The sequence below is a fragment of the Ictalurus punctatus genome, chromosome 7, assembly GCF_001660625.3.
Source record: "Ictalurus punctatus breed USDA103 chromosome 7, Coco_2.0, whole genome shotgun sequence".
NCBI classification, from domain to species: Eukaryota; Metazoa; Chordata; class Actinopteri; order Siluriformes; family Ictaluridae; genus Ictalurus; species Ictalurus punctatus.
Window position 1 is genome coordinate 14,986,879 of NC_030422.2, and position 27,970 is coordinate 15,014,848.

The window sequence follows — 27,970 nt, forward strand, 5'->3', positions numbered from 1 at the left end:
CAGAGAGAGAAGCAGAGAGAGAGGCAGAGAGAGGCAGAGAGAGGCAGAGAGAGGCAGAGAGAGAGAGAGAGAGAGAGAGAGAGAGAGAGAGAGAGAGAGAGAGAGAGAGAGAGAGAGAGAGAGAGAGAGGCAGAGAGGCAGAGAGGGAGAGAGAGAGAGGGAGAGAGAGAGAGGCAGAGAGAGAGAGAGAGAGAGAGAGAGAGAGAGAGCGTGAGACAGAGAGAGACGGAGAGAGAGCGACGTTTCTGTTACAGATCAAGATTCATTTTATGAAACATTCAATAGGTTTTCCTCCCCAAAAAAATCATATGCAATGACCCAAACTACATGAATGAACTTCCATCAATTATGAGTAATTAATATCTAATTAGCACTACTTTAGTAGACTGCATAAAGGAAATAAGGTTCATCTTCATGGGGTGAAATAAGTAGGTCATATTACCAGAAAAACTCAGGCAAATGGTGAAAAGGCACCACCACGTTCTTCCTGAAACCTAATAACATTTCTAGGAAGATTTCCCACTTTAAATTAACTCACAAGAAGCAACTTGAGCACTATTGCTATTCTCACATGTCCCTTTACTTTTAAAATGAAAGTAAATTAAATTGATTTTTTATGCCTCACCATCAATATAAACCCTGGAGCCTCAGTTTATTGTAGAGAGCATAGACATCCTGTCCTGTGACATTTGAGAAGCGGGACAATAACCTACACATTGACCTGCCCCCTACACCGCATGGCAAATTATTTATGCCTTTAACATTTAGCACATAGTACCCCAGGCACATACACAAAAGGTTTTTATGTCCCAATGGGGTAAATCCCTTCAAAAAGCAAGAGTTGTATTGTGTGGTCATTACTGAGTTCATGTGTTTAAATGTTATTATTTTTAAAGAAGAAATTCAGTTTGATCTGTTGCTATACAAACAACAGCAAAAAATAAAAAGCCAAGACAGTATCGATAACTTACACACAGACAAGACAAATTTCCAAAGCCAAGAATTGTTCTGAATTCTCCTTTAAGCTAAAGGTTAAAAACAAAACCACTGCGAGTCTTCATGGAGTTTCAATCCATGTTTAAATATATAAAAGTTCTGTGCATCGATCATATTCAGCTACTGTGCTTTTTCAGGGGGCGTGTTGAGGGTCGGAGGTTATCAGTTCCATGGGCAAAAACACAGTCTTTGCTGGACAGTGGGCATCCATCAGGGTGGTGAGTGTGGAACCAGCAGAGCCGAGTTTTTAATGCTCCTGAGATTTGGGATTTACGATTCAGGGCAGTCTGAGTGCCCTGAGTGCGCCAGTCACGCATGTGAACCTTTCCACCTTGCACTGTGAAGAAGAGAAAAACACAGTGTGAGCTGTAAAAGAAAGAAAGAAAGAAATCCCAAGTAATATATAGAAAAGACTATGTACACTCTAAAAATTTTTTTTAAACACTCTAAAAACACTGGGTTAAAACGACCCAAATTGCGTTATTTTTTAGCCCCATGGCTGGGTAAATATAGGACAGAACACGGGAAAGACATGGGTTAAATTAACCCATCAAGCTGGGTTGTTAATTTTAACCCAACAAATGGGTTGTTTTTCCACCCAAAGGCTGGTTTCATTTTTACAAAAATGCTGGATTCATTTTATTTCATAAATGGGTTAATATTTTCAGGGTTAGTTTTTCTTTGAAAATGTCAAATATACCACATTATAAACAAATATGTCAACATGGTATCTGCTTTATTTATACACAAGGTGGTATTCAAAAATGTATTGCTACAACTGCTAAAGTGGTGTTTATATATAGACTTTAGTGAATTACTAAAATGAGTTATATATTTAATATGAAAATATCAGATTTTGATCAAAGGAGACTTTTAGTAACCAACTTGCGATCCAGTGGGCATTACAAACAAGTAAGCCAAAGCTAACGAAGATAATGAATAAATGAGTCTTAATTGATCACATATACATTACAGCACAGTGAAATTCTTTTCTTCGCATACCCCAGCATGTCAGGATGGGGTCAGCCATGATACAGCTCCCCTGGAGCAGAGGGTTAAGGGCCCAACAGTGGCAGTGCTGGGGCTTGAACCCCTGACCTTCCGATCAGTAACCCAGAGCCTTAACCGCCAAGCCACCACTGCATAGAGTGGTGCATTTAATATCATGTAAACGGTTTTGTGGATAAAAATATTGATACGAACCTTGTTTCTCCAAGTAAATTTAAAAGTGTCAGTGTGAACACCATCACCTCCACCTGAGGCGAATTTAAACGGTCAGCACTGAGTTGATTTGACCCAAGTCAGGGTGTGGGAGGGGCGGATCGATTCAACGGTCAGTGAAAATGACCCAGCCACTAACCCAGCAGTGAGGTGACACAAAACGACCCAAAAACTACCCAAGACTGAGAAAATAACCATATTAAATGACCCATTGTTTGGGTAGAAAAGAGAGAGGGAAAAAAAAGTGTAATGACTGCAATAATGTAAAGATTCCATAATATCCTGTGAGAAAACAGGCTTTGTGCTTTTTCTTGATTATTAAGACAACAGACAAGAGGAAGCTTTTGCTCTTTTCTATCATCTCTTGCAAAACCAAAACGAAACTTAGTGTTGGCTGGGTTTAAAATGGCAAACAATAAAATAAAGGACTTGTCAAAGAAGCAATACTTCTCAGGGTTTTAGGTATGTTATTGAGTTCCTAGCACTACAGACATGTTATGGTCATGTGACTTACTAATCATCAAGTTTTCAGCAACAACAACCCATGAAAAAAAAGGTCAAAACAATTAACTTGTATTAAAATGTGTATGTAGCATGCATTTAGTGAATTGTAATGTTAATCATTATAGACGTCTTCCTGCAACATTACTTAACACGTCTGGAAATCTTGTCCTGTCTTAATAGTACTTTAGTTAAAGATTTAACTATTTGTATAGAAACATCATTGTAATTTAACACATCATTCAGTGAATTAATCCTTCAGAAGCATTTAAAATATGATACGTCATTCCAAAGGAGGAGATTTAAATAAACAGAAATTGAGCAAAGGCAAATCAAGCACATATTATACTACTGTGAAAACATTTTGTCCTTACACATTTTACTTCTGTTACCATCTAAAAAATACATTTTGCAAGTTTTTCTATTTATTATAAAAAATTTTAAACAAAGGTAGTGTTGCTTCCATACTTTTGGCCTGTAGTTAGAGATAAACGAGGCCAGCAGATTCCTCTTTGTGAGAATATTCCTGTAAATGTTACCTTTTGATAGATATTCAATTTCTTGGTAAATCAAATTTGTCTGGCATTTTTGTTATGCTATAACTGAGCCGCTGAATTCCATTTTATTGTCTTCCAGACAGTCCTTCAAGTTATTTTTATGATTTTAAGGATGAGTTGAGTGTTCTGTATTAGTCCGCTCAAACATCAGATTTTAGAGCTGACTTGTTCGCATTGGTTTGGACAGGTCCTTCAGAAATGATACATTATACACTATAAGCAGCACAGATTTTTTTTTATTTGAATCTAAATGAATCATTCTTCAGCTATTATCCAATTAATAAATTTATTCCCACCAAAATGCCTCGGTTTTTATACATTTGCGCTTTTACAGAACGACTCAAAGAAACGTCTGTCGAAATCAATCATAACGAAACGGCAGAAGCTAAATGCATATTTGGGAAAATGGCCAAATACCTCTGAACACTTGATGGTTGTTTTTCAGCAGAGTCTGTAGTCCTCCGCACTCCTTCTTCAGTGTCTGTAATGTGGACTGGTCCAGCAGCTCAGCTACCTCACGGACTGAGAGAGAGCCTGATGGATGGATAGATGGGTAGAAAACAGATGAGTACAAAAAGGAATTGCACACATTTGCCAAAATTGTACACAAAATGAATAATGAGCAAAAAGTAAGCAATAACAAAGTGCTGTGCATGCTGTTATGGGAAAATGGCGTGAAGTTTTATTCCTTTTATAACACACCGATTTGCTTTTTATATTTAATAATTAACAACACATCATTCTTTTTATCTGTACAAAGTTGCATTTAATGTTGTAGAACATCTGTGAGACAAGTTAATCCTTGTTATCACTTAGTTTATATAAGATCTAATTCCCTCACCAGCTTCCCTTCTTTCTTTCTCCTGAAGTTTAAAATAATTTTTAAAAACCCAGAAAAACAACAACAAAAACAAAGTCCTCCATCTTGAAGACTGTCCCACTGCAGCCATCCAAGATACTTCTTAAATGTTAAACATCTTGCTTACAGTAAGCTTCACCATATCCAATACTGCATGTTTTAAAATCTGTTTATTATTAATTCTAGATTATGTGGTGCACCTGCCATACAAGTCTGCTACTATACAAATAATATTAAAATAAGTGCATCAACATAAACCTGAGATTTGAATTCGCACTACTGCAACAGCTGCTGTTACAGAAAATAAATCAATACCTTCTGACCAATGCGAATTCAGAATGAAACAGCGGTGTGGTACAACTCTAAATTAACATTAATTAAAATGTACACCAAGAGAGGCAACAAGAAACAAAAACCTAATCAAACACCTGTTTAACACCTTTCTCATGCCTTCTCTCAACGTATTTGGCTCTTGACTTCCCATGTGTTGCCATGAGAGGAAACTGAGGGGAAAATCTAGCAGCAATAGCACCAAAAGTCTGGGCCTGCTAAAGTGACTATATTCAAATCCACTCCAAGTCTGTTATGTTTACCAAAATGCATTAACTTGCCCCATATCCCAGTGGCCATTTTGCCATTGTCAGACTTCACAAACTCCAACTTTATAGAGCCGTCCCCAAAGTCACTACTTTGTAGAGCCACAAATTGCTGCAATTACATCTGCAATTCTCTTGGGGTATGTCTTTATTAGCTCTAGCCACTGAGATTTTGGGCCATTCTTCAAGCAAAACTGCTCCAGCTCCTTCAAGTTAGATGGGTTGTGTTGGTGAACAGCAAACTTCAAGTCATGCCACAGATTCTCAATATAAATAAATATTATTATAAATATTTGGGAAAGGGAAGGGAGAAAAAAGTAATGTTCAGCAGGAATGATCAGCAGACATGATCAGCAGACATGATCAGTAGAAATGTTCAGCAGTAATGTTCAGCAGTAATGTTCACTAGAAATAAAACTGGAGATTGTTTGTTTGAGCTGAAATAAAAATATAAGTGAAAAAGAATTGCCCTGTATTTAGTGCCATCCGTCGTTCCTTCAATCCTGATCAGGTTTCCAGTGCCTGCTGATGAAAAGCATCCCCACAGCATGATGTTCCACCACCATACTTCACTGTACGAATGGTGTGCTCGGAGTGATGGGTAGTGTTGGGTTTGTGCCACACACATCATTTCCCAAGATGGGCAAAAAGTTACATTTTAGTCTCATCTGACTAAAGAACCTACTCCCATGTGTTTGGGGAGTCTGTCACATTCAGTTTGGTGAACTCCAAATGTGTTTTTCTTATTTTTTTTTCTTTAAGCAATTGCTTTTTTCTGCCCACTCTTCCATAAAGCGTGGAGTGTATGGCTTAAAGTGGTCCTATGGACAGATACTCCCATCTCCGCTGTGGATCTCTGCAAAGTTTGTACAGGATTTCGCAGAGTTTTTTTGTGATTGCTGCGGCCAAAAATGCTTGGTTTTGCTAAGACTTCTTTCAAAATTGGTAATATAATTTGCAAAGATTTTTGTGCTTTTTTGCAGAAAACTACTTGAATTGATGAAATTGCAATTGCACGACACTGTTTTTCATGGTCTTTCACAGTGATGTTTGTTGGGAAATGAGACCTTTTAGCTATACTTATGTTTGATGCACGTGAATCGAAGGGGGCATTGGTTGAATGTGCATTATGAGGTCACATAGCATGTTGTGATGACGTGATGCATCTTGGCCCAAATCTATGGAAAATCTGTGCCATATTCATATCATTTTGTAATCATATCATTTTGTTATTGATGGTTATTTAATGGTGCTCTGTGGGATTTTCAGTTTGGGATTATTTTTTATAGCCAACACTGATCTATACTTCTCCACAACTTTGTCTCTTCCCTGTTTGGAGAGCTCCTGGTTCTTCATGTTTCTTGCTTAGAGGTGTGACACTGTCCATGATGTCACCTCATGTGTCCACACAGGTGGACCATAATCAACTAATTATGTGACTTTTCAAGTTAATTGCTTTGACCAGATCTTATTAAGGAGTTTCATAGAAAAGGGGGTGAATACATATGCACTTTTACATTTTGTTAACAAGGTTTTTTTTTTTTTTTCATTCCACTTCAACAATTTGGACGATTTTGTATAATTTGTTTTAATTCCAGGTTGAAATGCAGTAAAACTGAAAAAACACCAAGGGGGTGAATACTTTTGCAAGGACTTGTATATAATGCACCCTTTAGCCTTAAAGGACTTTACTACATTTTTTTTTTTTGGGGGGGGGGGGGGGGGACTCACCCTTACGCAAACTAACTGCTGAAATGATTTGTACTTACAAGCAAACCCCAACAGGTAAATCTAGTACAAGGATCACACAGAGAGTAACAAGGCCCACTCATTAACTGAAGAGACTGTTGTTGTACTGCAGAAGTCTCTTCCACATCGACTGGCCAACCCAACTATTATCAGCAGGAACCCCAAGGCTTCTTACGGTGACATACTGAATGTCAGTGGGGAATCCAAAACAGTTTCCCCATAGTGTCTCTACAGTCGACTCTTCTATAATGATGTCCAGGAGGTCAGCACACCTACTGACTCTGTGTGACATTTCAGTGAAACTTGCCTCCCAGAACAAAACCCTGTTTTGACATGTTATGTGATGTTTCAGCATTCTGAATTCCTGCACCGTCAAAGCTATCTGAAAGAAGGATAAAGGGAAGGTTCTACTAAGTATGCTGGATTGCTGTATACACTGCATAATTTAATCCAGGAGACAATGGCCTTGAATTCCTGACGCCAGACACCACAATATCTGCAGTGCTAATACAATATCAATAGCCCATTTAGAGCTGCCCTTTAGAGCACACACTACAAATGGGGATTTATGGCTGAGTGGAGCAAGAAGCTGAAAGGAGTCTCACTGTTTGTGTTTATGTTCACATAATGCCATCCTCCTTTTAACCACGGCTTCAGGTTACATAACTGGATGTCCAGTGTAACTGTATTAACTACATAATGCCTCCAGCTTCATGGCACTGATATGTGAATTTATTATTCAGCTTTACTGTAAATCAGACAAAATTAAATTTTTGTTGATATTCTGCCACATTTATCAAGAGAGAATCCTTCATTGTCATTAACGCTATACATTTTGCACACAGGAATTAACCCAGACAGGCAAAATGCATTGTACAGGTCTTTTATGATAGCTAATGGTAGCAATATAAACCACATAATTCAAGATAAACTGATCATATTTTTCCTTCCATAATTTAATTATACTGCATTTGTCTACACATGTGGATATATGCTCCATATTATCACAAACAGCTCTCTGTGACTGTGATAGGCTATGTAACCAGCAAATGAAGCACTAGGTTGATAAAGTATGTGATTACCATTATAGCAAATTTATTAATTTATCTCACAGAAGTTAATGTTTATAGCAAAACTTCTGGATCGACTGTTATACATCAGCTTACACTACAAAACAGCTATAACAGCAATAAATGAAGAAAAGGAAAGCATCCAAAGTGAAAGAAAGTGTATATATGAGAGTGACCATCGGTGTAGTTTTTAAGTGCTAGAGAAGTCAAACGGTTTGAAAAGTGTAATCGAGCTTTGCTTTTCTGTTGCAGTTTGCCAACATCCCAAACTTTACAATTACAACATAGTCAGCTAGACAGAAAACAATGCTTAATGAACAAGGCACGTGTGTCACAGTAAGTCTCTTGTGGGCGTGTGTAGTGACTACAACTGCTGTCGCTTGTGGGAGTGCACAGTCCAGCTTCTTAAGTTCTGGGCCAGTATCTATAAAGCCACTGAGAATTAACATCTGAAACATCTTAGAAGTCAACTTAAGTCCAAATATTGTGATTAAAAATGTGCTATAATTGCTCTTAAGACATCCCTACCCAATATTACTGCCAATACACATGAGCTTTATGCAAATCATTCCAATGTTAAAAAAAAAAAAAACAAATAAAAATATTAAAATAAAAAAGTTAAATAATAACCTCAGTATGGTGGGACAGCAGGTAATTTTGCCATTTCACAGCTCCACTTTCACCATTCAATCCTGAGCTCAGGTTACTGTCTGTGTGGATGGATGTTCACCAAAACAGTCTCAAATGTGTTTGTACATAAAGCTTTTAAATGTGGTTCACTAGTTTAAGCACTCAGTGCAGGCTGTAATTAAATAAATGTGATGATGGAGAACATTTGTGTGCTCCAAGTGTGCATCCAAAACAGGATGTCCAAGACCGGGGAACTTACTCTGTTGTCACATTTTGGCCTTGCTTTATATAGCTAGCGTTATTCAAATGAATTAACTTTATCAACAGAATGACTGTTTTCAGTCATCCAGGTCACTTTAAATTTCAACTGTAGTAAATCAGTGTGGCTGGACTGCGTCATATGATGCTGAAAAAGCTATGCTATAAAATAAAAAGCTAAAAGAGATTTCATGATCATGAAATGGAACTGATGAAGCACTTCAAATAAATCGTTTTCATGATAATGAACACTAATGAACCTAGCTTTTTTCATAATCTTCCTTTTCTTAAAAAAGCTTCCATAATTTTGCAATTGTGCTTTTATGACACTAATTCACTGCCTTACACAATAAATTGAATACATGTTCAAGACGTTTGAAAAATTCCACCTCCTCACTCAGCTATCCTCATTATATCTTCTTTTTCACAGCTCCTTAACTAATGCAGTCATTACCTTTAAACCACTGTGCAAAACCTATGACTCACATCTCACAGTAAAAGAAATGCCATGCTCTTCTTACCTCCTGCATTCCATCTAATTCTCTCCTTTCCAATCTCGTTCTCTTCCTCCTCCTCTGTTTTCTCTCCAGGGAGTCCCAACAAGGTCATCGCCACCTTCAAGACGACACCGTCTACAAAGTCTCTAGGGAGAGCTGCACAGTTTCTGACTGTCTCGATCTTCTCCCTCGGCTGAAAGCCATTTCCCCAGTCGCATCCTGCTTTGGCCATCTCCTGTCCATCTCCATGATGATGAGGTCCACTGTGTTCTTTCTGAGTGACAACTGCCGAGTTGTTGATTAAGACCTGCCGTCCCCTAATGTAATCTGTTCTTTTCACTTCAGCTAAATCTTCCTGAGCCTGCTCATAACTCCTACTCTTCCCAATTAGGCAGACCTGCAAAAAAAGAAAAGCATGACGCAACACTATGAGATTTTGGACTTTGTTTTCCAGCAAGTGCTGCTTGTCTTGCCACAGTAAGTTACTTGTTTTAAGCACCACCAGTGGAGTCTAATGTGGTACAACAATCTGGTAGTATTTTCAAATGGTACACAAGCACATAGGTTCAAATTATGACCTAAAAAGAAACTGCATGCCTGTACAATTGAGGTGCAAAATGACTGAATACTGTAGTTTCTTACTTGTCAACTTATACAGCTACACTCACCAACCACTTTATTATGAATCTCTGTACACCTATACATTCATGCAATTATCCAATGAGCCAATCATGTAGCAGCAGCGTAATGCATAAAAATATGCAGATACAGGTCAAGTGTTTCATTTAATGTTCACATCAAACCTCAGAATGGGGGAAAAATTGACCACGGTGGCATGACTGTTGGTGCCAGACAGGTACTTCAAAAACTGTTGATCCTCCTGAGATTTTGACACACAACAGTCTTTAGAGTTTAAAACACAGAAACATCCAATGAGTGGCAGTTCTGCAGGTGGAAATGTCTTTTTGATGACAGAGGAGAATGGCCAGACTGGTTTGAGCTGACAGGAAGCTTCAAGTAATCACTGTTTATAACTGTGCTGATCGAAAAACCATCTCAGAACACACAAAATGTTGATCCTTGATTTAGATGGGCTACAACAGCATAAGAGCACAGCTGATCCATATCAAGTCAGACAAGAACAGTAATATGTGGCTATAGTGGGCACAGACTCATCAAAAGTGGGCAGCTGAAGACTGGTATTTTGGCTGTATCTGCCTCTGCATTTGCTGTACTGTTTGCATGGAGGTGCTTTTCTGCTCACCACGGTTGTAAAAAAAAAAAGAAGAAGAAGAAAAATAAGTTATTTAAGTTACCACAGCATTCCTGTCAGCTCAAAGCAGTCTGCTCAATGTTTTTCACTCCATTTAGTGTAAGCTCTAGAGACTGTTGTGTGTGAAACTCCCAGCAGTTTCTAAAATACTCAATCCAGCTGGCAGCAACAACCATGACACATTGAGTCACTGATATCAAGTTTTTTCCCCACAATCTGATGTTTGATGTGAACATTAACTGAAGCTGGGTCTGCATGATTTTATGCATTGTGTTGCTGTCTGAATAATTGTATAGATGAGCATGTCGGTTACTTTGCATTGTTACCCGTGATTAAATTACTGCAATGCATGCCGTCGTGTGGTTTATTGCTTTTGCAAAATGGAGACAAAAACAGTATGATATGATCCAGTGTTCAATAATCCATCCATCCATCCATTTTCTGTACCTCTTATCTCTAGGGTCAAAGGGGAGCCTGGAGCCTATCCCGGGGAACTCAGAGCATAAGGTGGGGGACACTCTCACACACTATGGACAATTTGAAAATTTTAATCAGCCTACAGTGCATGTCTTTGTACTGGAGGAACAAACGAGTACACGGAGGAAACCCCCGAAGCACAGGGAGAACATGCAAGCGCCACGCACGCTGAGGAGGCGGGATTTGAGCCCCCAACCACAGAGGTGTAAGGCAAATGTGCTAAGCCACTATGCCACCATGCCCCAATAAAACATTTCATTTGGACAGAATGGATAGAACAATGGTTGTAATGTTTTTATTTGGTTTAAAAAGTCTTAAAGCACATCAGTTGAATTAAATTATTATGATGTGTTCACACGTGTGTATACAGTATATCAAGGATTTTTATGACAGCTTCAAACATGGCTCAGCCATTCAGATATTTTTTAACTGAAACTATTCTTTTTATAAGGTTTATTAAATTTATTTCAATAAGATCTTATTTCTTTCAAAGAAATCTCCTACCTTACCAAGAGAGAATTATTAGATAAATAAAAGCTAAATACTTTTGGGGGGGGGGGGGGGGGGGGGCGCAAACAAACAAAAAAAAAAAAAAAAACATACCCGCTTGGTGGAAGGAATCCTCAGACAATCTTCATCTGTTTGGAAGCCACATGCTGCACTGACCTCACTGATGAAGTCTACATACTCCCTGTACTGAGACTTCTTACACTGTCGGCGCTGGTACTTCCCACAGAAGTCAAAGAAGCAGCAAGGGAGCACAAAGAAGCGGCAGTAGTAGGCTGATCTATGCATAGAAAAATGTGGACACGTGACAACTCTTTGAATAATATCTCAAAGTACAGAAAACATTTGGTTTTCTATATCTAAGGCCTTGCAGCTGTGTGCTGAACCCAAGAGAAACAGGTTTTGAAAAATCTGAGTATGCTGCAAAAAGTCACATTATTTCAAAACAACTTCTAAAGTACAATCCATCAAGATGCATCTAGCTCTATATAGAGCAAGTATGATCCTATAAAACAGAGAAAAATATATTGCAATTGATATAATGGTTAAAGAAAAAACGATTAACATATTCTGAATCTGGTTCCTCATATACTGCCAAGCTTCAAACAATAACAAGTGCCAAGATGTGACTCATGCGCTAAGCTAAAGATCTCCACCTAGTGTTTAACCAGCCCAAAGCTAGAAAAAGATCATGAACAATGTACCATATGTTAGTTAATGCTCCTGAGGAGCCAAACATTTCACATGTCAAACATATCATACTGAAACATGTAGTACACTTGCTGCTCATACTTCATATACGGTATGTGTGGTGGATTGGGAAAATCTGTCGACTATCAGCAGAGATGAATTCTGGAACCCAGCAAAATAAAAATGAAAAAATATTCAGGTTTTGACCTAAATTTTATTTGTCTGCCAATAATATATATATATATATATATATATATATATATATATATATATATATATATATATATATATATATTTTAATTATAGTATTATAGTATCACTACTATAAGAAAAAATTAACTAAAATGACATGTAAATGTTTTTATTTATTACCTAGCCTTTGCTAGCTGCCTGCATAGATCATGTTGGGTAGTGTGCAGTGGTAGCTCAATGGTTAAGATGGCTGGGACAAGCCCCATAGCCCTCAGCAGCTCAGCTGTATGAATGAGACAAATGTAAGTTGCCGTGGATAAGGGCATCTGCCAAATGCCATAAATGTACATGGGTAAGGATCCAGTTTAAAAACACAGCAGTAAATGCAGTCAATGTGCTTAAAGGTTAAAACTTGGCCAGCCAAGTGTGATTTCCTCATTATTTGATCAAGTTGCTGAATAGCAAGAAAAAAAAAATGCATTTATGCATACTGAACAGATGACACAGGACAAAAGGTTTAAAATATTTTTAAAAAGACAAGCAATTTAGTCAACAGAACAAAACTGAGTAATGAATAAATAAAAAACTGAATAAATTTTAGAGTGAACAGAGATCGTTCGAGTGAAGAGATAATGACGAGGCTTGTGTTTAAATGCTGCAAGTGACGTTTACCTCGGGTGATGAGGCAGAGACTGATGAGGATGATGCTTATAATCAAAGTGAGAGCTCATTTCCCATTGTAAACTTGCAAGTTTTAAAGATTTTGTTATAACACCATTTAGATAAGGTTGTAAATGTACAAGTAGGCAGGGCATCTTTCAATGGAGTCGGAATAGAATCTTGAAATGAAAAATTTCTCCCTTTTCACTTTTTGGGACTAACAAGATTTTAAAAATGCTATAACCTTTGATTGAGATACATGCTAAAGGGAAATATATTTTAGTTCAGGAAAATCTGTACAACTATATAAAGAAGTAAATGACTAAATTTGACGATGTGAAGGATTTTCCCAGTACATGTACATGTATACCAAACACTGCTCTTCCATTTGCCCTGCAAACCTCAGTGGATTAATTCACAATGACCTTCTCAGTTACATTAAGGTCATTTTTAAGATGCTTTCCCACATCGTGACAATTGTTTGTTTGTTAACCTGACTCTGGTTCTGAAAAATGACTGACCTTTAAAAGTCATGACAATGGATCTTAAACAACCATGGACCAGCAAAGTGCTCATACCCCTTCACATGCATTTAGTGGAGATCAGGTGGCACTTCAGCATTCTTACTAAATTGCCAGCTGATGACTTGCCTGGCTGCTATAACAGGGATCCATGGCGTGAGCTCATCGGAGTGGTTTCCAATCAGCCAGTCTGTCTCAGGGAAGAGGAACGCAGCGCTGGGCGTGATTGCCTTTTCCTGAAATAGACGAGAGTGGCCGGTGCATTTCATTATCAGTGGCTAAAGGTGTAATGACACTGAGAGTCACTGAGCCTCGTCTCATGCTGAAAATGGAAAAGGACAAAGCTGATGTGCTTGAATGTTCACAGTTGGAGTTTCACATGGTGAAAGGCTTCAACAATTTTGAGTAAAAATGGTACGTTAAAATTTCATGCTGTGTTCATAATGAGTGCTATTAAATATATAATTTCTCTTTTTTCCCCCCAAGTGCTAAATATATGATGGTGTAGATACATCTGTTTCAGATGGTTAATAGGAAGTGATGACAGAGGGGGAAAAAAAAAAAGAAAAAAAAAAAAAAAAAAAACTGTTCCATAATGCAGAATCCTCCTACTTCTGAGCTACTGGACTTCTAACCTATTCCTTGTTAATGATCCTCAGATCATCTTACAGAGACGGAAAAGTAAAAACATCAAGCCATTGTCACATTTATAATTTAAGACAATTGCCACAAAACTCAGTGCCTCAATTGTTTAAAAACTACAAGAAACATCGCTCATACAAGCAACACCCATAAATATGTATATGTCGCATCATTTAACTAAACTGAAGAGCAAAACCACTTTTATGGACATCCCATTTTCATCCCAGCATGCCTCAGTGATGATGGACATACCAAATCTTTTAATAATGTTTCAGCACTGCAGGGACTCCACCGGTACATGGGTGCTCACCCTAAAAGCCCATCAATTCCCATCAGCCCCAGAACTGAATAAACTCTGTGCTTCCTTTCAAAGAAAAACATTATAAATAATCCAGCTGGGTCTTGTTTTTCTAATAAGGAGAATACATTAAAGAAAATGGTTCTCAGAGAATAAAGTGGCCAAAGAATGACATAATTAAGGTATGGCTGGAGAACCCTACAAAAGAACTAGTATTTAAGAAGGATATATTTAGTATCAAGCTTTTACACGTCCCAGCTTACAAGGTATGTGGAAGACACATCCCCATATAAGGTAAAGTACAATTTAATCCTATTGTATAATTTGACTATTTAATTTTATGTGGATTAAGTAGCAAAAGTGTTAGTTACTCACAGTATTATAGTAATAATGAAAAAAAATCCTATTCTCCATTATGATTATAACTGGTTGTGTTTAGCCATTTAATTTTTACGATACCTTTATGATATTTTTATGGTGAGCCAAGGTCTGGATTGAATTGCATTTTAACACTGTGAATAAATACACCATATGGCAAAAGTATGTGGACACCTGACCATAACAGCCTTCCCTGAACTGTCACCACATAGATGGAAGCACACAATTATCTAAAATGCCTTTGTATGCTGTAGTGTACAATTTCCCTTCACTGGAACTAAGAGTCCCCAAATTTGTTCCAGCATGACAATGCCCCTGTGCATAAAGCAAGGTCCATGAAGACATGGTATGCCAAGATTGGTGTGGGGAAACTTGAGTGTCCAGCACAGAGAACTGACCTCAACCCCTCTGAACACCTTTGATATGAACTTGAATACTGACTACACCCCAGGCATCCTAACCCAAGATCAGTGACTGACTGCACTAATGCTCTTGGGGCTGAATGAACAAATCCCCACAGCCCCCTTCAAAATCCACTGGAAAGTCTTCCCAGAAGAGTGGAGGTTATTATAACAGCAAAGGGGGACTAAATCTGGAAATGGGATTTTTGGGGAATTGATCAGGTGTCCACAAACTTTTGGCCACAGAGTATGATATGACATACACAACCATTTCTCAGTTTTGACACATAACCTCTCTAATGTTGGACCACAGTCTCATTTAAAAATAAATGCTTTAATATATTTAATTATACATTTAAATTCTTTAACCTTACAGGACACAGACTTAAAATTCCCCAGTGTTGTAAATACAATACCGTTCCCATTTCTTTATTGTAATTACTAAATAATTCACTAGGTACTGAATAATATGCTTTAACAGAAATAACCGAATAATAAGCTGGGGCATTTAAGGGTTTGCACAAAATTTACAGAGAATTTGATATTTAAAAAAAAAACCTTGGCAAGGGCTAGTAAATGTATAGAACTGTAAAACTGTTAAACAATCACTGTTAAATATCTGGAACTGAATTCCTTGCCTATGTATTATATGAGGCATGTTGCCTGAGTGACAAGGTTAGGATTTTAAAAATGACAATATCTCAAGGCCAGACCAGTATAATGGGAGTATTCTGAGAAATGGTTACATCTCTAAACCTCTTATAATAAAAATGTGGCCTTTCGCTAAAAATATGTCTTGCATCACTTCAGTGACCATCTTCATTCTTAAGTCTTACTTTTTTTTTTTCACAGAAAGCCAATACTCACAATGAAACTATTAAACATATTCAAAATAGTTTTTATGACAATGCCTTTTCACTTTTAAAAATTCACCTCTTTTTTATGGCAAACACACATTATGGTGATTTAATGTATGAGCTTCCAGCCAGTTCATATTTGTGTTGTAGACTATTACAGTATCTAACAGATGAGCCAGACAATCAGCTTTAAAGATTTGGAGATGAATTGAAAAATAAGAGACATCTAGAGGCTACCCTACAGTCCCCTCCAAAACTATTGGAATGGGCAGATGCTTTCTTTCTCCACACTTTGACCTTTCCATCACTTCGGTAGAGGTTAATCTTGGTCCCAGAACTTTTGTGGCTCACGTTTGTATTTCTTTGCAAATTGACTGACTTTCTGATTATTACCACTGCTGAGTGGTTTGCATCTTGTGGTACTGCCTCTATAGTTCTGCTCTCAACGTCTCCTTCACATGGTGGATTGTGATACCTTCACCCCTGAACTGTGAAGGTGGTTGGTGATGCCATGACTGTTGTTTTTTGGTTTTTCTTCACAGCTCTCACAATGTTTCTGTCATCAGCTGTTGTTGTTTTCCTTGGCCAACCTGTTCAATGTCTGATTGTTAGTACACCAGTGGTTTCTTTCACTTTCTGGACATTCCAAATTCTTGTATTGGCTACGCCCAATGCGGCTGATTGATTTTCCCGCTTATCTCTGCTTCAAAATGGCTTGCTTTTCTCCCATGGACAGCTCTCTGATCTTCATGTTGGTTTATCATTTTCAACAACAAATGCAGTCTTCACAGGTGAAGTCTAAAATTCTAAAAGTTTAAGAAAGTCTAAAAGATTTTAAAAGTCTCACAACTGAAGGCTAAAACCAAGAGTAGATGCTCAGAGCTATTTATTGTGTAAAAATCAATCGAACAGGACACCCCTGGGTAGCAAGAAACACCCGTCAGCCACATGCTCCAATATTTTTGCTCATCTACAAATTGGGTGGTTTGATGCAAAATGCACATATTTTAATGTTGTTTAACACATCTACATTTAAATACCAGGAAATAAAAGCTGAAATTCTAAACTCTCTTCTAAACTCTCTCCATACAAGGCAAAGCTGACAAAATGACAAACAAATGGCAAAACAGCACCTTCTAACATCCTCTAGTAATGCAGCGCAGCCATTGCGGAGCGTCGGCTACTACAGACTTTCTTTTTGAGAAGATCACACAATTGTTCTTTGTCATAATACAATGCTCTTATTTGTCGTAATGTATGGCTTTGTTTTGAATTTCCTTCTTTAAAGTCATGAATATGAAACAATTGAGTTTCACAAAATTGTCATTAGATTTATGTGTGTACTTTAAATAAATAAGCTAAAGAATAATCCATATATAAAATTGCACTAACTTATGTCAGTTAGACCATTTGACGCCGATCAATCGAGCGTCACATTACTGAGTTAGCTTAATCGTTAATTGATACACTTTCATGAGCTTTCATAGGATACAAACATTTTTTCAAACTAACTGGATTTTTTGATTTCTTGTGCAAATGCATGTTTAAATTAATAAATCCGTTTGTACCTAGTTGATATATCCGTTCATAAATGAGGCCTATTGTCACTTTCTTATGAAGCATAAAAATGCAGCATCTATGCTGGTTTAAGTCTCTTACCTCTAAGTGTGTATTGGGTCCATACATGTCCCAGATCTTTCGCTTGCGAATGTCAATTCCCTTTCCAGGATGCTGTAAAACAAGAGTTTGTGACTGCTCTAGCCAACAAAATCAGTGACTAATCAGCCCCCACGCATAAAGGCTCCTATATATAATTACATTTCAGCATCCAAGTGTGAATGCATGTAGGGGACTGTGAAGGGTATGGATTTCTAATCTGTCGTATAATTAAAAAGGTGAACGAAAAGCTAGGTGGTTTCATTATCCCCTTCACCTGGCCTCTACCATGTCATTGATTTTAATGCTGAATGAATCTTGGTAGATTAGAAGTCCTCAGTGGCAAAGGTCATTCACAGACTGGATTGAGGGCATATGGTGCATGGTTTAATAATTTAACACCATAACAAATGAAAATAACAGTGAAGACATACCCCTTCATTGTTTAATATGTGGACAAGCAGGCCATTTCCACAACCAAGGTCCACAAAAGACTGTTTGGATGTTATTCCTTTTTCAGTTCGCTCTTCACCCCATAAAACCTGCACGGTGACAGTGAATACAAGTTAATTTCCTTTCAACACTTCACTTGAACATGACAAATTAAATTAATTTTTACTAACTTATACATGAGGTCTAACTCATACAAGTGGTCCAACCGCAAGTTGTGCTATGGAAACACATGTAAAACTTTATTAACACCACAACACAGTGGGAAAAGTGAGGTTAAACTTACAAGAAGATATGTGGCAATGGCCACATCTTCAAAGACAAATTTCTCAGGATCAGTAACTTCAGGCCAGACCTACAACACGGTGGTATTAATGGTACACAAAATATTTTTTTAAAACTGTAAACTCATTTGCAGTCTTATACAATCTTATAGCATTTTTGCCCTTTGCTACCCTGCAATCAACCAAAAGTCAATATATAGACAATTTTCAGCATTAAATGGTACAAAATATTTCTAAGAAAAGTACAGCTAGAAAACTAATACATTCTAAATGTCAAAATGACAAACTGATCAGCAATTCTTTACCTTGACAAGCTCTTTGTATTTGTTTTTCAGCTGCTGGTAGAGTACGCTGTACTTTTCGATAGGAATGAGAGACAGAGTACTCTTGAACTCTGTGGCTTTGCTCTCTGTGGCCCAGCGTGCTAGTTTAGGGAGAAGCTCTGAAGTCAACCAGGTGAGTTTTGGGTAGGCCACGCCATCACTATACCACTGATCAAGTCTCAGGACATGAAGAGACAGTATCCTAAGCAAAACAGGAATATACAGTCAACAGTCTAATAATAATGCAGCAGACACATTATAACAGGGCTGCACTATACAGCAACTGTTAATCCTTTCTGTAACAGTTGTGTTTGCAATACTGATAGTGAGGAAGACTTAACGTGCACACGAAGCTACAGTTCTGCTACGAAAATTCATCTTTAGTTTTCCCTGATTGTACAGGTTTCTGTGGTGTTTTTTTTAAATAAACTATACAAGGTGTTTTACTGCAAGGCATATTATAATTCTAATATGTATTAACATTATCATAATCATTCGATACATCTGTACAGATAATCATAACATTTTGGGTATCCTTTAATAATTGTGCCTGCTCTTTGCAAGCTTCTCTTTATATGTTATGGGAAACAGTAAGCACAGACTGTCCAGAAACATCAATGGATGTTCATTTACATGGACCAATCTGGTCTTACCATTTATGTCCCAAATGGTCCATAAATTGATGTTGTTATTGGTCCTGTAAGGAACTGCAATGGCTGCCGGAAAAAGTGGATTTTGATATAGTGTGATCTCGATTCGAATACCTCTAATTCCCATCTTCCACAATGACTGATATAGGGTGAAAAATCATTTACAGCAAATGTCTAAATGATCATAGAAACCAAGTAGTAAACAAAGACAGATCATCTGAGATGGATAAAAAGGACCATCTCAGGCAAAAGAATACAAACATTTTGCATGTGGGTGTTAGTTCCTGTTCAAGACGTATATAAAGTAAAAGTGTGAATACGAGATTGCATTTCAAGAGGTGTTTCATTACACCAAGTTTGGAGAAGTCTTTTCTCCCTTACTGTTCCCCTTACTTTTATTTGGGTGAGTTCTTTCTCAATGGAGCCTCTTGTTATGCCCGTTTTTTGGTTTGTTTTACATTAAGTTTGACATATTGTATATGACCACACAACAGTCATAAAAAAGACATTTTAAAAGCTTTGACTCTGGCTCAGCTCTAATGTCAGAAAAGACATCTTTTTTGCACCATCGAAATATTTACATGTTCAAAGAAGAGGTGTGATAATGGTGGTGCGCTTTAAGACTTAGGTGCTGAACTCACGTGCAAGATAACAAACATTACCGCGTTAAAATGTCTGTTGATCGGATGAGAAAATCTTTCAAATCCAATCCAGCATCTGAGGCCAGTATTGGCCATGAAATTGATACACTGTATTTGAATTGACACATTCTTAGTAATATGAAAGAAACCCAAACATTGAAGGAGGAAGTTGACTCTCATCAGGGGGGTTAAGTTCCCTCGAAATATATTTCTCTCCCATTCCAAGCATTGTGTTTGTATCTACCCTCATTAATATAGTCCGAGAAGACACTTACGAATCATCTGTTTTTCCCTGAAGCTGAATCTGATAAATATTACTGTCCCTCAGAATGATGTGGCCTTCAGTGTTTTCTTCAACTGGCAGAAATGTCACTGTTTGTCCATTCACATCTGTGGGATTAAGGATTACATTAATATAACGTACAATAGCAAAACCATAAAATCTCATACAGTTTAAGAGTGGTATTTTACCTTTAACAATAATCTCCTTGTAAAGCTTTGCTGCACTGCTCTGTAGACCTGCTTTAGGGATGATGGTTCTCCCTCCTACACTCCAGGTTGGTACAGTCTGGTGGCTCGTGGGTGCAGTGTGCGCTTGCAGGAAAAGTAAAATTTCCGGTAAATCCCGCAGACTAATCCCGGTGAAACTACAGAGGCAGCGCTCGAGCTCCTCACAACTCACATGTCTGTATTCAGTCTCTGTCACTCCGCACAGCCGCTTATTCACTACATGAGGCTTCTTTATCCAAATATCAACCGCAGACCAAAAGCTTTCCTTACTGCATTTAACCTCGAGGTCCATCTCAGAGTGTATACGCGTTTAATCTAAACACAAGAGTTACTTACTGCAATCCTTAAAAAGTCACGTGTAATTTGCTGCTAGTTACAGAGGTTCATGTTTACAGTTCAGTTATGCTAGCTAGCAGCAACCACTTGTTTCAAAGTAAAAGTCCTTGTTCACGCTCAACACAGGAGACAATACTCTTTTTGACATACCTTCGTCGACTTGCCCTTTCTATTAACCCTTGAGGAAATCCCAGACGCCATCTTCAGTGTCTTTCTATTACTCTATTAACTCAAGTGAAGTTTGTTAGATCAGTGACTCAAATTTTGTGGTAGCCAAGGGTCCATTTTACTGTAAAATAAAGTTACGCAGGTCTCCCCGAGTATAGATGTATTTTCATTAGCATTACTTAAATCTATATATCTAAACATAAGTCTATATATTGGAGACATACTGTATATCTTGCTATTCCTGAACCTTCCACCAACAAAACAAGATGATAGTATATGTAGTTTTATTGTCAGTTTATATTGAAATGTTTTTGAGTTACTTAGGTTTGGATTAAAGTGATTAAAAATGATCAAGGGAGATTAGATCGGCTAAAAACTACAGAAACTCAATAATAAACAAACTTGGGTTGTGATTTCTACATAAAAACCTAAGTAATTATATATAATAATAATTAATTAATTATAAATAAATAAATAAATAACAATTGCTCACAGACTCCACTTTGAGAACCACTGGGAGCGGTTGGGGTTAAGTCATAATGTACATTATTTTCATCCATTTAGGGTCTACATTCAGACTCCACTACTGTCAACCAAGAAAAGGAATCTGGTGCTATCATGGGCACAGACTCATTGAAACTGGATAGTTGAAGATTAGAAGAAGAAGAAAAAAAATCACCTTGGCTGCAGGAGTGGAATCCAATGTGGTCTACTGTTGTTGAAGCTTGTCTACCTCAAGGTTTTGTGCATGCTGAGATGCTTTTTTCCTGCTCACCAAGTTTTTAAAAAGTGATTATATGAGTGACTATATCCTTCCTGGCAGCATGAACCAATCTGGCCATTTTCTTCTGACCCTCTCTAATCAACAAGGCGCTTCCACCCACAGGTGTGTTGCTCACGGGATGTTTTTTGTTTTCCCACAGAACACTGTGTAAACTCTAGAGAAATTCCCAGGAGATCAGCAGTCTCTGATATACTCAAACCAGCTCATCTGTCACCAACATACATGCCAAGCCACAGAGATCACATTTCCCCGTTCTGATGTTTGATGTGAACATGAACTGAAGCTTTTAATCTGTATCTACATGATTTTATGCATTGTGCAGCTTCCACATGATTGGCTGATTTGTTAACTGCATAAATGAGTAGGTGTACAGGTGTTCCTATTAAAGTGGACGGTGTACATCCACATGTCTAAGTGTCAACAATAAAAGTTTAAAATGACATTACACATCCCTGACCTATATGTAAAGTATTTGCCATTGAGTCTGGTTTTGCTGAATGGAGAGCATTCGGCTTATAGAAAGTCTGCTGAAAATGCCGTGGCGTTCAGACAGAACAGCGAGTTTGCACACGCTTACGTTATTATTATTATTATTTTTTAAACAATTTGCAAACATTTTGAGAAACGTGGTGAACTACATGATGACCGGCTTCAACGAACTTTTAATTTGACTACACCAAAAACCATTTCCGGTTGTCGAAGAGTTTTCAACTTTCACCCTTTCTCTCTGGCTTCCTCTTCCGTTTCGGTGATACCAGGTATGGCGGATTCCGTCTTTTCGCGAAAGAAACGAAAAAGCTATCGCTTGTAATCTTCAATTTTGGATCTTCATATCCACATAGTTTTGGTATATACGTGTTATTTACAGTGTAAAGAATTAAACCTGTAAGATATTGGCTTGGTTTTCATGTCGAGAAGTTTATTTTTAATTTGCTCTGCTTGAGTGCTAGCGCTAATGTGAGCTAGTTGGCTCAAACCGGTGTCACTCGGGGCCCTTATTATATACATGTAGGCTTACAGTCTTTATTGAATTAAATGCCTATATGTTTGCAAACGATTCATTATTAAATGTTGAAAGGAAAGTATGATTTGTTTAACGGAATTTGGTTAAGTTTAACGGAACTCTAACATGCGAGTATTTAGCAGCTGAAATGTGTCACTTTAAACGTTGTTTTTCAACAAAGCATTTCTAATAACTGCCCGTATTTTTGTTCTCCAGGTCAAGATGGTTCAGCGCCTGACTTACCGCCGTAGGCTGTCCTACAACACCACCTCCAACAAGACCAGGCTGTGAGTGAGACCCAGTCAGTTTCTTTTAACACTCACTGCACATTTAGTACTGCAGGTCTTGAGGCCCAATTCTGATTTGTTGACTATATCCGATTTTTTTGGATGACCCGCTTACATCTTTTAAAAGCCACCCATATCCGATATTTTCATTTACACTATACACTTTGTGAAACAACCCAAAGTTACCAGAAAAGCTTAGGCTGTAAAGGAAATAAAAATGGCACAGTTTGCAATGGACGCAGATGAAAATATAATACAAGCTTTTTCTTCCCACACTGTATTTAAAGGTAAGCAAAACACTGGCCTCTTAAGGCAGAGGGGGGAAAAAAGGAGAGCCCTTAATGAGAGTTGTCTTCGTGGTTGGTGTCCACCTGAGCTGAACTCATTCACCACCGTCGTTTTTTTAATGGTGTAAGACTCGTGTTGACGGGAATATCCGATTTGTCTGCTTACATGGCTGACGCAAATGCACGTATCAGATTTATTTCCACATATGAATGAGGCCTAAAACAGATCTGAGACTATCTCAGAATCCATGTGCTTTTTTTTCCCCTGCTTACATGTCCATGGGTCATATCCGATCTGTGCCACATGGGAGGGGGGAAAAATCTGAATTGGGTCACTTGAAGCATGTAGTGTAAATGTGGCCTTAAGCAGAAATTATGCTTCACTTTTTACGTGTACGCTTGGGGACAGTGTACAATACGCATTATGCAAATTTCCTCATCAGCAGAGTATGCGCGTACTGTACGCGCGCTTCCCAAATTTTCTAACTTGCGTTAGAAATTTCAAATTTGCGTACTTTCTACATGCAGGTCGAACATGTGCTTTAATTCTTTAGCACTATTTTGTTGTTCCACAAGGTGGCAACAGTGACCTGGGTCCATCGATTGTCAAGGTAGTTGAAGAAAAAACCTGAAGAAATGGAAACAGTTGAGGAAACAGTGGAGTGCAGTTTAGAAAGGACCCGCATTTGTATAATTCTAGCCTTAAAGAATACAAGGTTATTTGTAAACGGGTGCTAATCGTGGTGAGAGATTGCCCAAGTATTGTTCTTTGTGTTGGTATTCTTCTTCATTGTCATCCTTCACACAAAGACCTACTTTACTGCTCTGTACTGACTACGACCGTTTGTGTACGTGTACATTCCAAGTGGTGTATACTGTGAAAGGTTATGCGTATGACTGTTCACATATGCTAGCACACGTGAAAAATAACGAAGTATACCAGAGGCTTTAGTACTGCCTTGCATGTGTACCGATTTAACAGCACTGGAAGTGTTCATGGCCTGTCTTCAGCTTAAAGACAGAAAACATGGACATCGAGTAGTTCAATCATGTTAGGTCTGGGTGATGACAGATATTTTTCTGAAAGCATCGTGGGTTATCATCAGTACTTCAACACTGCACAGGGACCAAGTGGTCATTGAATTATGTTAATTTGCTGCTCTATTGAATTCTTAATTCACAAAGTGCTTATTAAAAGGGAAAAACACTTTAGGATGTGCTGGAGGAGAATATCCGACATTGTACTGCTAACAGCATCACACCACCCTATCATAGGTTACTGTCCTATAGAGCACACTAGTTTTGCTGTGGTGAACACTCAGCATTGATGCTGAATTTGATTAACAGTTGTTTCTGTTTCGCCATCAGATCCCGGACCCCTGGTAACCGGATCGTATATCTGTACACCAAGAAGACTGGCAAGGCTCCCAAGTCAGCATGTGGAATCTGCCCCGGTAGACTGCGTGGTGTAAGTATTGCTTTATATCAAGCGTGTTTACTCTATAGTATTCAGGCTGTGATGCTTTAAATGTGGTTAAAAGAGATATAATCAAGAAGAATAGTTTGTCACTGGGTGTACAAACCAAAAATATTAACCTAATATGGTCACAGTGCGGTACAGTGGTCACCGTTTTCCAACAGCTCGGTGAGAATTTTTTTTTGGAAGAGGTGATCTTGCTTAAAATAATCTCCAGAACTCATAAATCATTCTGTACGGGATAGATTTGTTTTTTTATGATTGTTTCGGCCAAAAATGTTAGATTTTTCTGCGGCTTTTTAAAAATAAAATTTGTGATGCAACTTGTAGCGTTTTTTATGCTTTTTTTTTGCAGAAAAGTACTTGAATTGGCAAAATTGCAATTTTCACAAATTTGTTTTGCACGATCTTGTGTGGTGATGATTGGTAACTGAGACTTTTTAGCTGTACTCATGTTCAACCCATGAATCGACGAATGCTTTGGTTGAATGTGCATTGTGCTGATGTCACGTGGCTCGTCTTGTCACAAATCTGTGCTAATTTTGAAAACGTGCAAGCTCCTCCGACTATTGCGGCGTTTTCTTGGTTTTGCGTTAATTCCTGTGATCGCAGAATCTTGGAGAGACTGCTAAGCACAAGTCCACAAGACCCTGCATGTTGTTGATGTCCAGTTGACCAATACGTACGTAGTTTAGGCGAGGAAATCTTAACATTTTTCAACCATGAAACCCTGTAACTGTTAAATAAATAGAGTTTATTTCTGAACTTCCTGAACCTGACCGTTGTCTACTGGATTCATATAACATTGTTTATAGGTCTACTTTTTGTTGCGTTAGGGTTTGGGTTAAACCCATTTAATTCAAGTGATCAAATAGGCTAATATAGTATTGTCAGTAATGGCTCTTTTGCTTCATGTTTGCTTATTTATGAAAACAAAATCTGAAAGCCCTGTAGGTGTGCATGCTTTCACAAGCCTTTAAAATTGCATTTAATACAATGAACCATAACAAAGTAGACAAAGTGAATGTTAGCGGTAACACTGTGCACAAGAGCACAAAGGAAATTGTGCATCTGACTTAAGTGAAGGAGGAAATGTCTTCATTTTTATCCGAAATATTGATTTATCTTTTTAATTTCATCTTAAATATCAGTTGGGTATACATTTTGCTTGTTCAAGCCTTTACGTAATTTACAGCCGAATCAAACATTTTAATTTGCATCCATCAGGATCGGTACTGTTTAAACTGAATTAGGTTGTAAGTAAACCGGTCTTCCACACGTCAAAGTGCACATGTTTTGCCCCTGAAATCCTTTGATACAGTTGATCAGGCTTGAAATGGTAGCGTAATGGATGTAGCTCTGTTCAGCTAGGAACTACTTTCTGTGGTCATGTTAATGTTCTTGGTGCTGTTAATATTGATGCATATGTTATAATCTCCCTGTTGAGTGTGTTCAAAGTTCTGAGTGCTCAAATATTTGTTTGAACAGATCCGTGCAGTGAGACCTCAGGTTCTGATGAGGCTCTCAAAGACCAAGAAGCATGTGAGCAGAGCCTATGGTGGTTCCATGTGTGCCAAATGTGTGCGTGACAGGTAAGAGCATTCATATGTTACATTAGTTTGAGTAAGTAAAGCCTTACTTATTTTTGTTCTGTATACGAGTTTGTTCTTTTTTTCTGGTTGTCTTAGCTTAGTGTGTGAACTCCAGACTACTCCAGGACACTGTCAAACAGTTAATGATAATGATCAAATTGCCTTTTTCTAATTACTCATGCAGTTGCATCTCAGACGAAGGTGGGCTGGGATCGTGAATGATATAACAAGAATATACACTACTGGTTTGGAGACACATGACTGAATTGTTTATGATCTTAAAAATCTTTTGATAAGAAGGTGTATGATTAAACATTTGAAATCGGTAACATTTAATGGTACCCAACATTTTATTTATAAAAATGTTTTTTTATTTTTAAACGAACGTCTTGGAGCGAAATATTCTGGAAAAGCAGCCAATAAGTGTCCAGCATAGGTGGGAACTCTTTTAATACTGTTTAAAAAGCATCTCAGGGAGATTCCTCAAGAAATCGGTTGAGAAAATGCCAAGAATATATTTTTGAAACTTCTGAGGGAAAAGGGTGTCTACTTTGAAGATGCTGAAATATTAAATTATCATTATTATTTATCACAACATAATTCCCATAGTTCAATTTGTGTTATTGCAGAGTTTTGATGACTTTATTATAATAAAATGTAGGGGGGAAAAACGAGTGTTTCACAACTGTTGACTGCAGGTTAAGTGTTCACACATCTGGGAGAGTTTGTAGTCATGTATTCCAATCTTTCCTGGTGTGTGCAAAAAAGTCATTGGAGCTGACTAACCCTTAATTTATACTGGACATGTCCGTCTGTTCCGGTCACACTACTGCCACAACTGAGTGTTTAATTTTTATCAAGAAACTAATATTGAAATATATGTCAGTGATGCATGGGTGATGGGTAGAGATGCACCGATGTATCGGCCGATAGTTTAAAAACATCCGCTGATCAGGGCCGATTATATCTTGTCAATCACGAGGGTGGGAAAACGCATCGACTTCGTGCTGTGTGTAAAGATGTCGTCTCTTGTGTGGAATGACAACAAAACTGCAGTTTATAATCTCGGTAAGCTCTGTACTGCTAAAAAATTTTACACCGGAAGTGAGCAGCAGATGGGGTTTATTTATTTATTTATTATTTGAGGAATGCACGTAGCAGATTCTTCTGTGAAAAGTGACATTATTTGAGAGCATTTTGAGTGGCATTATTTGCTATTAGAATAGCATGTATAGGGTAATGTGATCACTTGAGTGCATGTGCATTCCAGCTATCTTGATGACTAACCTTACAGCAGGTATGCTCTGCAGCTGTATGTAACCCTACCTTGATCCACGTAGGCTATTGATGGCATCTGTCATGTCCGTTATGCACATACAGGATACAGTGCTTGAAGTTTGATTGTTTTTCTGTTGATAAATAGTACAATTTCTAACAAGTTCTCCATCCCTGTGTAAAATGTAAACTTGTGCACAATATGGAAATTTCTTTTACAGCATTTTAGAATAATTTATTTGCAGTGCATATACATGTTGTGAAGCTAACTGACATGTTTTGTCTCTTCCAGGATCAAGCGTGCTTTCCTTATTGAGGAGCAGAAGATTGTTGTCAAAGTTCTCAAGGCACAGGCACAGAGTCAGAAAGCGAAGTAAATGAGTGTTTGTACTTTAAAATAAATGTTTCGGAACAGAC

The 27,970-nt window shown here is 37.8% G+C and overlaps 2 protein-coding genes across 4 annotated transcripts; one reads left to right on the forward strand and one right to left on the reverse strand.

Moving 5' to 3' along the window:
* Window positions 1-633: 633 nt before the first annotated feature.
* trmt44 (tRNA methyltransferase 44 homolog) lies at window positions 634-20,777 on the reverse strand. Its single transcript, XM_017471861.3, has 11 exons — window positions 20,306-20,777; window positions 20,110-20,224; window positions 18,526-18,745; window positions 18,223-18,291; window positions 17,921-18,028; window positions 17,490-17,561; window positions 13,384-13,490; window positions 11,288-11,471; window positions 8,959-9,331; window positions 3,693-3,809; window positions 634-1,333 (listed from the first exon to the last, which is right to left on the reverse strand). Exons 1-11 carry the CDS (start codon window positions 20,634-20,636, stop codon window positions 1,113-1,115), a joined length of 1,917 nt encoding a protein of 638 aa, XP_017327350.1. The 5' UTR covers window positions 20,637-20,777; the 3' UTR covers window positions 634-1,112.
* A 1,599-nt stretch (window positions 20,778-22,376) lies between these two features.
* rpl34 (ribosomal protein L34) lies at window positions 22,377-27,969 on the forward strand. Of its 3 annotated transcripts, none has more exons than XM_017470956.3 (5): window positions 22,377-22,479; window positions 22,852-22,922; window positions 24,578-24,677; window positions 26,175-26,278; window positions 27,846-27,969. In XM_017470956.3, the coding sequence occupies exons 2-5, from the start codon at window positions 22,858-22,860 to the stop codon at window positions 27,928-27,930; spliced, it is 354 nt and encodes a 117-aa protein (XP_017326445.1). In that variant the 5' UTR covers window positions 22,377-22,479; window positions 22,852-22,857; the 3' UTR covers window positions 27,931-27,969.
* Window position 27,970: the final 1 nt, after the last annotated feature.

What these genes read in the sequence shown, in the direction of transcription:
- trmt44 (XM_017471861.3), bottom strand. Translation starts at nt 20,636, where the DNA reads ATGGACCTCGAGGTTAAATGCAGTAAGGAAAGCTTTTGGTCTGCGGTT. An exon ending in CAAGGAGATTATTGTTAAAG is followed by an intron (nt 20,225 to 20,305) that starts GTAAAATACCAC and finishes TTAATCCCACAG; the next exon opens with ATGTGAATGGACAAACAGTG. An exon ending in ACATATTAAACAATGAAGGG is followed by an intron (nt 17,562 to 17,920) that starts GTATGTCTTCAC and finishes CTTGTTTTACAG; the next exon opens with CATCCTGGAAAGGGAATTGA.
- rpl34 (XM_017470956.3), top strand. Translation starts at nt 22,858, where the DNA reads ATGGTTCAGCGCCTGACTTACCGCCGTAGGCTGTCCTACAACACCACC. An exon ending in GCCCCGGTAGACTGCGTGGT is followed by an intron (nt 24,678 to 26,174) that starts GTAAGTATTGCT and finishes TTGTTTGAACAG; the next exon opens with ATCCGTGCAGTGAGACCTCA. An exon ending in GCCAAATGTGTGCGTGACAG is followed by an intron (nt 26,279 to 27,845) that starts GTAAGAGCATTC and finishes TGTCTCTTCCAG; the next exon opens with GATCAAGCGTGCTTTCCTTA.